We start from the raw sequence: 10,932 nt of genomic DNA on the forward strand, positions 1-10,932 counted from the left end.
AGAGCCCTTGTTTTCTCTTAGAAACTATGAATTCAAGTCATACAAAGACACCAGTGCAATTTATGTTTAACAGCATAAGAGAAAGTAACTGAGTCAATACTGTGGTGGTAGGTAGACTATTTAATGGCTCTACCTCCCTCCCATCCTGCCACCCATGCACCCCCCTTTGCAATGTGACTTTTCTGCTTCACCCAAATGGCAACAATTCATCTTTTTTATGTTTTTTGTAATATATATATATATATACACACACACACATATATATAAATCCATAACTTGGTTATTTTAAATGTGCTGCATTGAACATAGGAGTACAATATCCCTTTGAATTAGTATTTTTATGTTCATTGCAAAGATACTTAGAATTGCTGGATCACATGGCAGTTCTATTTATTTTTAACTTTATTTTATATATTTTTTACATCATTTTTCATTTTTGCACAATGTATGCATTTTCATCTTGGTTATAGTCCCTATACAATTCCCCCCCCCCCTTATTTTGACCCTAATCCCTCCTCCCCTTTCCCCCGTAGTTTGTCTCTGGTTTATAGTTGCTTGTTGATTTTCATTTTTACTTTATTATAATTAGTCTTTTTCCTGGTCCCTCATTTAGGTTCTATTTTTAATATTTTGAGAAATTTCCATACTGTTTTCCATAGGGGTTGGACCAGTCTACATTCCCACCAATAGTGAAAGTGTTCCCTTTTCTCCACACCCCCCCAGCACGTTGTCTTTTTTTTTTTAATAAATTTTATTTTTATATTCCCCATGCAATTGCAGTCCCCTTATTTTGACCCCAATCCCTCCTCTCCCCACCCCCCAACCCCCATAGAGTGTCTCTTGTTCATAGTTGTTTGTTGATTTTGATATTTTCTTTCTTATAGTTATTCTTTTTCCTGGTCCCTTATTTAAGTTTTCTAGATTCCTGCTATGAGTGAGACCATCCGGTATTTTTTTCTTTCAGCTTATTTCGCTGAGCATCATCCCTTCCAGCTCCATCCATGTTGCTGCAAATTGCATGTGTTTATCTTTTTTGAATGCTGAGTAATATTCCATGGTGTGTATGTACCACATCTTCTTGATCCAGTCATCTATTTTTGGGCATTTGGGTTGCTTCCAAAGCTTAGCTATTGTAAATAGTGCTGCTATAAACATAGGGGTGCAGGTGCTCTTTGGAATTGATGTTTCTGTGTCCTTTGGGTAAATACCTAGGAGTGGAATTGCTGGATCATATGGAAGCTCCACAGGTATGAGGTTGTATCTCATTGTGGTTTTGATTTACATTTCTCTGATGACAAGTGAAACATTTTTCCATGTGGCTATTGATCATCTGTATGTATTCTTTGGAGAAGAGATTTTTTTTTTTAAAGAGGCACGTATTTTATTTATTTGTTTGTTTGTTTGTTTTTACATGCACTGGGTACAGTCAGAAGTGCGGGAGGGTGAGAGAATTCACCAGAGCCAGAGCGGGGAGCAGAGCAGGCAGAAGGACCGAAGTACACTGCTGAGGGGAGCAGCGGGCGGCAGGAGAGGTCTGCGCGCCATGTGGGACCCTCCTCCGGTGGCCAGGGAGCAGCCGGGGATTGAACCAGCGCCGTGGAGGTCGCGGGGAGCTTCGCAACCCAGCGCTCAACCACTGCGCCACCGGGGAGGCCCTGTAGAAGAGTTTTATTTAGCTCTTCTACCCTAAAATATCCTTTATCTTGACTGTGGTGATGAATACATGACCATATACATCTGTCAGAACTTATGAAGCTATATATTTTAAAGGGTAGATTGTATTATATTTAAACTATTAATCAACAATTTTGCATTTTAAAAAAGTAACATGAAGCCAGTGTTGAGGTCATTTTCAAACCAAGTACAATGCAGTTTCAAACCAACTGCATTTTTTTCAAGAACAAATCAAAAAAATCTTTAGTATGAGACAAAGAAGCAAGATTTAGAAGTAAACAAACTCATGTACTTGTCACGCTATTTTGAGACACTTATAGAACTGAATAAATTATAATACATACACTCAGAAAGAAAATAGGCAAAAATTTTCTACCAAATGATCCTATATATTACAGAAAACAAAGGAGCAATTTCTATCATCAGTTAATAGCCCACTCCCAAGGTGCTTCTTTTGTGAATCATTCACCTTCCAATGTGATTACTCATGTCTGATAGATATTACTGGCTGATGGCAGGAGGCCTTAATTCCTCCCAGATGCTAACCCACATGGCTCACGCAGCAGCAGGCTTCTCATGTCTTACCTGCTGCTCTTCTTATCAGTGTATTTCAGTAAATCTGCCTGTTCTGCTCCCCACTATGTCTGGTGAATCCTCTCACCCCCCTCCCCCACACCTCTGGCCTGCCACTCCAATTCTACTATACAAAAATAATAAAATCTTGAAAAAAAAATTCAGAGACTAGGATTTTCCTTCAGCTCCAACCAGATTGATATGTAACTTAAATATTTTTGCTAGTGTGCATACACACATTAAAAACATTGAGTTTTCAATTTAGAAACTGAATTCTAAGTAAAATATTTTCAAGTCTTTGTAATAAATAATCAGAAATTGGGTAATAAGGAAATACCAACATACGGTTTTACATGGTCATCAAAGATTCTGAGACAAACCTATAGATCTCCTCCAAATGATCCCAATAGTATAGGTGAAACACATTATTTACTCCTTTGCTCTTAAAAAATTAGAATTAAATTAGAAAATCTTCTGAACTAGAACTTTAACAGGATTAATTCAAAGCTAAATCTAAAGTTATGAAACCTTGTAATTTGTCTTCAAAGATCAGTCTATTTTGATAATGTTCATGTGTTGGGTCCTCCTTGGGGAGAAAAAAATAAGGAATCACCTACGCACATTCCAACAAATACATTTTTTTAAATAATAGAGAATTCAAAAGACCATAAACCATTCAACAATGTCTTTTATTATGTATGCATATTTAACATTATTTCCTCAATCCATATATAGGCAAAAGTGTATTGTTCAGCAGTACACTTGGAATTTTCAAATTTAATCATTGACTATAGAAGAGAAAACCATCCCTGAAACATGCTTAGCCAGGAGGCCAATTCATTTGCCGACCTCCAAGAACATGGAGATGAATATGATAGACAGTCTGTCCCCCATCTGAACCGTCATTCACCACCATACGATAACCCTTCTTCAGGCCCAGATCAGCAGCACATTTCTTGCCAACAATCATTAAATGTCCAAGAAGCTGGGGGGGGAAAAAATTGTGTTAAGCAGAAGTAATGTACAACTAATGCCATTAAATAATAAACTACCAAGTCAAATATTGAGTTAACCACAAGTTGACAGAAAGGAAAAAGTAAAACTATTTGCAGATGACATAACATTAAATATAAAAAATCTTAAGACTCAACTCAAAAACTACTACAACTAATGAACCAATTGAACAAAGTTGCAGGATACAAATCAATATGCAAACATCTGTTGCATTTCTATACAATAAGAGAAATTAAGAAAACAGTCTCATTTACAATTGTATATAAAATGTAAAGTACCTAGGAATAAATTTAACCAAGTTTATGTACACTGAAAATCCGAAGACATTAATGAAAGAAATTGAAATAAACTTGATATATCCTTTTTTAGATTCCACATATATGTGAGATCATATGGCATTTGTCTTTCTCTGAGTTATATCACTTAGCATAATGCCCTCAAGATCCATTTTTTTAAACCATTTATCCATGGATAGGCACTCAATTTGCTTCCATATCTTAGCTATTATAAATTATGCTACAGTGAACATGGCAGTGCATATCTTTTCCAGTTACTGTTTTTGTTTTCTTCAGATAATTAACTAAAAGTAGAATTGCTGGGCTATATGGTAATTGAAGAAATCTTTGCTTGGACCCCTTTTTGTATAGGAATCTTGTTTATTTGGCTTTTTGATAAGCATGGATTCATAATTCGGGGAGAAACTTGATGTTTCTATTTAAACCAGACAAAAGAACCACAATTTTTGCCTTATACAGATTAATTGCAAAGTCTTACATCACATCATCTCCTCCCTTTGGTAGAACATTACCCATTGAGCCAGAAGAATCTCACCCATCAGGGTACACAAGCCCCTCTTTTCCACTGCCTTCTACCTCCTCTTCCCCTGACTGCAAAGCTTGCTCTGGGAATCAGAACCCTTCGGAAAGTGCAAGGATGAACAAAGTGTGGTAATACTAGATTCATTCATTTAATAGTGAACACAAGGTATATAAAAACACATTGTCTCTTGGTGATTTCAAGTGTATCACTGACATAAAAATCAAAGTATGGCCAAAGGTAGTCATCTACAAGCTGCAGACTTGTAGATGACCTTACTACATAAGCAGCGGCTTTCATTACCCTGGGGCTTGCTAAAGCAAAGGGAAAAGAAACTTAAGACTCTCTCCCTTCCCTCTTTTCTTGCCACAGGAACCAAGAATTCCCTTTTCTGATTACTTGTTAAATGTTAGGAAAAGAGGCTAACCTCTCCACCACACACACTTGTTCCCTTGCTATGGGAAATTATAAGGAGCAAACTGTTAACTTCTTTTTTTTTAAAGATTTATTTATTTATACAAGCACTGGGTACAGTCAGAAGCACGGGAGGGTGAGAGAATTCACCAGAGCCAGAGTGGGGAGCAGAACAGGTAGAAGCACTGAAGTACACTGCTGAGGGGAGCAGCGGGCGGCAGGAGAAGTCTGCGCACCATGTGGGACCCTCTTCGGTGGCCGGGGATCGAACCAGCGCTGCAGAGGCTGCAGGCAGCTTTGTAGCCCAGCACTTAACCACTGCGCCACCAGGGGAGGCCCGCAAACTTGTTAACTTAAATAAGGTTCTTGTAGGTTAAGATTCATTCTTTCTCTACTCCATACCTACTTTAAGTAACACACAAGCAGACATGTGCAAATAAAGATAAACTGTTCATACAGTGAATCAAAAAGCAAAAAGGAGGCCCCAGAATGACATTAGGTATTTGCACAGAATCCTATGAGATCGCACATATTAAAGTATATCTGGCAATGTCTATAGGAAAACTAGAATAGTCATGAGGATGTGAAAGAGGAATAAAAGTGTTTTACCATCTTAAGTCCCTTGTCAGTCCCCAAAATTAATGACAACTTAAAGCTCAAATTCAGGGAGCCTTCTATTAACTTTAAAATAAAGGTTGCAATGATGAAAAATTACTAATTTTAAAGTTTTAAAACTATACATAACATACTTATGCTGATTAAAATGAGTCAGCAATTTTAAAGCTTATTCATGAGTCTTTCCTAACAAAAAAAAGTTTTAGGAGCTGACCTTAAAACTCCTATTTAGAAAATTAACTAAGTAAAAATTAACATTCTATCTACTTTTACAGGCAACAAGTGCATTTGAAAGAAATGCTGACCTTAAAATGCCATGATTGTGTAATTATACCAAATGTTAAACATTCTGAAGTTTTTACCTTTCTGTTATTGTTGATACGGTGGTAACTTACTATTAAGCTCTCTATCCTTAACTCTGATTTTTATGCATATAATGAATTAAAAATTAATACTCTGGGGCCTCCCCGGTGGCGCAGCGGTAGAGCGCTGGGTTGCGAAGCTGCCCGCGGCCTCTGCGGCGCCGGTTCAATCCCCGGCTGCTCCCCGGCCATTGGAGGAGGGTCCCACATGGCGCGCAGACCTCTCCTGCCGCCCGCTGCTCCCCTCAGCAGTGTACTTCGGTCCTTCTGCCTGCTCTGCTCTCCGCTCTGGCTCTGGTGAATTCTCTCACCCTCCCCGCGCTTCTGACTGTACCCAGTGCATGTATAAACAAAACAAACAAACAAGCAAACAAATAAATAAAGAAAAACATGCCTCTATTAAAAAAATAAATAAATAAAAAAATAAAAATTAATACTCTGAAGTTTCTAGGCTTCAGGAATAGTAACTCACCTAAAATAGTACTCTAAGTAAATATTGAAGATACAAAAATACTGAAGATACAAAAGATTCATTTAATGTCAGCATTAAAAAAATTTATTGTGAAGTACCACAAGCAGATGAAATAAAAACATATATGAATACTTTAAAGAGTAGTAATAAAGCAGATATTTATATACCTACCAGAAGTTAAAAAAAAAATAGAAATAATACTCCACCCTAGACTCTTCCTAAGTGACACTCACTGCTCAACAACTTCCTCTACCTTTCCCCACCTCACATCAGCGGTCACAAATGTCTTTTCTTGATCTGCGGTCTGTCTCTCTTTGTGGAGTTTTTTAGTGAAAGGAAGTTCTCAACTTTGAATGTACTCAAATAATCAACCTTCTTCATTTATCAATTATATACCAAGGTCAAAAAGATATTCTCTAATACAAAGTATGAGGTTGTGGTTCAATTTCAACATATCAACGTATTTCAAATATATCAAATGTATATTAAACAAAATTTAGTCACCCAACTTAAAAAGCAAGAAAATAAATTGTGTTAGTAAATTTACTTACACTTTCATCAGCATCTTCCGCTGCAGAAATCTGAGATATAGGTTTCTTGGGTATCACCAGAAAATGTGTTGGTGCTTGAGGGGAAATATCATGGAAAGCAAGACACTGGGGGGGGAAAAAAAAATCAAGGTTTTAGTATATCATCTTGTACACTAGGCTTACTTACCATTCTTTCGCAGTTAGCCTCATAAAGGACAATGAGGTGAATGCTAAGAAGTCAGAAATGTATATAATGCATGTGGTACCCAAGCTCTTTTCATGGGGTTTACAGTCTAATGGGAAGATTGCCTTTAAACAAGTTATAATTAACCACAGATCATACATGTTACAAAGGAAAATTAAAGGGTGATTTGAAAATGATTGTCACAGAAAGCCCTGATTCAGAGCAGATGGTCAGGGACAACTACTTTTGAGATAGTAACATTTATTTTTTTTAAAAAAGATTTATTTTTATTTATGTATACATACAAGAACTAGGGTGTAGGCCGGGGGGGGGGGGAGGATTCACCAGAGACAAAGTGGGGAGCAGAACAGGCAGATCTTCTGAAATACACTGCTGAGGGGAGCAGAGGGTGAGACAGGAGAGGTCTGCTGCACCACGTGGGTTAGCTCCCTGGCAGGCTGGGGATCAAACTCATGCAGCAGTGGCTGCTGATAGTTTCATAGTGCTGAGACTTAACCTCTTGTGCCACCAGGGAGGCCAGAGATAGTAACGTTTAAACTGAGATACAAAGGATGAAGAGAAATTAGGTATGCTAATTCTTGTGTACCCTTCAAGTCACTTCTCATGTAACTAACTCTTTTTGCTCTAATTACAGTGTCCTTCTACTCTCTACCCTGGTTTTTCAACTACTGTCCCCTCTAATGCAATGATCTTCTCTCCCCAACCCCAACTTTTGCCTAATTTAAACTGATAATCATTCCTCGGATCCCAACATATGCATTGTTTCTGAAGGAAATAATTGACTTTATTACTCCCACCTTCCCTAGGTCAGAAGCCCTGGTTGTGCAATATGCTGTTTTTTTCCTTTATTGCAGTGATCAGTTTTGTACTTATATATTTGATCATTACTTATCTCTTCCTGCTTTACTCAACTAATTAAAAAAATATACCTATTCTCTGTTATAGAAACGAAAATGGCAAGTAGCACTTACACAAATCACATACCATATGAGTGCTTTTTGTATCTCTTGTTCTTTACCAAGGTAGAAGCTACTGAACAGAATCTGTCAATGCAAGACAGTCTCGGGGAGTTAGGGCTAATTCTATTTGGTACTCCATACAAAATGCAATATCATTTAGATCGCTTCATGCTGTGATATTACTGGACTTACAGAGATTCAAACGTCCCTATTTCAACAATCATTTATAAAAAGCTCTGAAAATATTTTAAAGCCAGTATGTATTTTCTAAAACAACAGAACTTCCCTACTGGTGAGTTATTTAAATGCCTTATAAAATTAAAATACCGTTAGGACCTAATTAAACTTTAGGTAACATTTTAAAGTTAAGAATGCAACATACATAGCATAAAATGTTTCTCATACTCCGTATTTCTTAAATTACCTTACAAAACTTTATCTAAACAAGTCAACCTCCTGTCCAGCTTTACTGAAGACCCAAACCCATAAATGCAACTGCCCACTAAATATTTTATACAAGAGGTCTGAGGGACAGCAACTCGGGCCTTTCTTAAACGGAATTTCACTACAGTGAAGTCAACAAAAACTACTTTCGGGTGAAAGTCAACAAAACTACACCTCCCTGGTGGCACAGGGGGTTAAGCATCGCATTATGAAGCAATCCGCAACCTCTGCGGCACGAGCAGCCCACATGGTGCAGCAGACCTCTCCTGTCTCGCCTGCTGCTCCCCTCAGCAGTGTATTTCAGTCAATCTGCCTGTTCTGCTCCCCACTGTCTCCGGTGAATCCTCTCACCCCCCCCATCTCTGGCCTGTACCCCAGCTCTTGTATGCATAAATAAATAAATCTTTAAAAAAAAAAAACTACTTAAAAAACTACTTTCGTCGCTTGGCATAAAACTGCTTCCTGTGAAATATGAAGAGAAGTATTGAAGAGAACTATTGTCATTAGGTGCAATATCTTACTAGGAGAGCCAAAAAGTAAGCAAAACCCAGAAGCTCGCCCACTTCTTAGCTCCAGAGTGCGAAGCCGGAACCGGCGGTGGGGGTGGGGGTGGGGGTGGGGGTGGGGGTGGGGGTGGGGGTGGGGCGGGGGTGGGGTGGGGCGGGGGCGGGGTAACGGGCTGGCGGCCCGACGAGGAAGGCCCTGCGCCCCCGCGCCCCCCCAGGCCCTGCGCCCCCAGCCCCAAGGCTCGGGGCCCGCCGGGAGGCGCCCGACAACGCCCAGCAGGCCGGCCGAGCGCGGGAGATCGAGGAGATTGGGCCTGAGTCCGGGCGCGATCGGGTTTCTCCTGTCAGGCAGAGCGCTGGCGAGATTGCGAGATTCCCGACAGGGCGAGGCCCCAGGCGGCCGGGGAGAGGCCGGGAGCCCCCGCCCCGGGGCGCCCCCACACGCGCCCCAACCCCACGGTGCGGGCCCCGCGGGCGCCCGGAGGCCTGGCCCGCGCCCCGGACTGATAACGCGAAACCCGAGCGCCGGCACGCGCCGGCCGGCCGCCTCCGAGCCGGGGCCCGCGGCAGAGGCCACGCGGAGCGGCCGGGCCCTGCCCGTCCCCGCCCGACCCTCCTCCCCTCGCGCGCCGCCGGCGGCTCCCGGGCCGGCGCCCGCCCCAGCCCACCTGGTCATCCTCGTAGATGATTTTGGCGGGGATTTCCTTGCGGATGATCTTCCCGAAGATCGTGTCGCCCCCAGGCCGGGCGGTCTGCGCCTTGGCGATCTCATCGGCCATCTCTGCCTCCCTCCCGCGCGGCCGCCACGGGAGAAGCCGGGGAGGAAGGAGGAGCCGCGCCGGCAGGGGGCGGGAGCGCGGGGCCCGGCCTGCGCGGGGCCCGGGGCCGGCGCGCGGGGCCCTCCTGCGCGTGCGCACTGGCCGCCGGCGCGGGCGCCCGGGGTGAGGCCGGGCGCTGCGGGGTTGCTGGTCCGAAGTCCGCTGCAGCCGGGCCTACGTCGTTTTTTGGTTTTTTTTTTTTTTTGGTTTTGCTTCTCTGTCTTGTCCCTCTGCAAGTGGAGTTACCTGCATAAACCTTTCTTCACTCGCCTTACAGACGGTAGGAGGAAAAATTAGATACCATGACTGGGAAGCTAGGATAATGCAAGCTGTGCCGTGCACGTGTGCCGACTGCAGCACCCTAACATTTCCCTTCTCGGCCACGTAAGGTCGAGCTTTTGGTCTCTTAGCGGTGAACTCAGTGTAGTGTATACACTCGTGGGGTCTCATTCATAAATACTTGAAAATTATTATAATGCAGAGTTCTTTCAATTTTTTTTTTTTTAAAGTGCTGGCTGGCAATTATCCCTCCTTGCATCAGTTGTTTTCTTCTTCTAGCGTTGGTTCTCTGTCTTGACTGCATGTTAAAGTCATTTGGGGACCGCTTTAAAAATCCCGGTGAAGCCAGCAGCACCCTAGAGCAATTAAATTAGACTCTCCAGGGGTGAGACCCAGGCATTGGTAATTTGTAAATCTCTCTAAACTGCTACAAAGAATTTTTCTCAGCAGTTATCAACACAATGTAAGACGTCTTGTTAGAGCATTGATAAGTCCTTTTAAGCGCGCGGGTGAGGACCCACAGTCAGGCACCCCGTTTTGTATCGGGGTTGCTCTACAACAGTCTCACGTTAAAAAAAAAAAAGCAACAAAACTTTACTTAATCTCATATACTCCATATCTTTGCTCCTCTTTAAACGTTTTCTGTAAAATTGTGCTCACTTTCTCATTTTGCTGCTTTGAGCCCATTTACCTCTCTCGAGGTCACTAAGGACTGCACTTTCAAAATCCTATAGGCAATTCCTGTCCTCATACTAGAACTGGTGGCGTCATTCCTTGCTGATGCCCCTTTCCTCTTTTTAGCAGTAGTCTTCATACTTCTCTCTCCCCAGCTGTAGTGAGCCTTCTCTGCCAGACCCCTCCGTAAGTTCCATTGCCGACCCTCTTCTCTAGCTAACACTAAATTTCTAAGTGTCCTTGTTAAGAAAAATTATCTATACCTCTAGAACTGCCCTATATGATTATACTTTGCCACTTTGGCTTGGCAAAATTGGTGGTCCCTTTTAATCTCTGAAGCACCATTTGGCAATTTTGCTATCAAAAGCATTACTGGGAGAATTGCTGGAATTTAAGAGGGTGGTCCCCAGGGAAAGGGGAGGTGCCAAGTTCCCTGCCTGAGGGAGGAGGAGGAGCTGGAGAGGAGACTGGGGAAGGAAGGATAGAGAACAAAAAGCGGACCTGGAGAAGGTACATGGAGCAGAGAGACATATGAAGAAGCTGCACTTACTTTTTTGGTCATGGACTGAAGCATGT

General features: G+C 42.0%; 1 protein-coding gene across 1 annotated transcript; it reads right to left on the reverse strand.

Annotated features, from left to right (window-relative positions):
• Nucleotides 1-3,067: 3,067 nt before the first annotated feature.
• On the reverse strand, nucleotides 3,068-10,525 carry HINT1 (histidine triad nucleotide binding protein 1; the record flags this gene model as incomplete). Its single annotated transcript, XM_084252284.1, has 3 exons — nucleotides 9,253-10,525; nucleotides 6,492-6,596; nucleotides 3,068-3,232 (listed from the first exon to the last, which is right to left on the reverse strand). The coding sequence occupies exons 1-3, from the start codon at nucleotides 9,361-9,363 to the stop codon at nucleotides 3,068-3,070; spliced, it is 381 nt and encodes a 126-aa protein (XP_084108410.1). The 5' UTR covers nucleotides 9,364-10,525.
• Between the last annotated feature and the right edge of the window lie 407 nt (nucleotides 10,526-10,932).

This window comes from Talpa europaea (genome assembly GCF_964194135.1).
Source record: "Talpa europaea genome assembly, chromosome: 13".
NCBI lineage: Eukaryota > Metazoa > Chordata > Mammalia > Eulipotyphla > Talpidae > Talpa > Talpa europaea.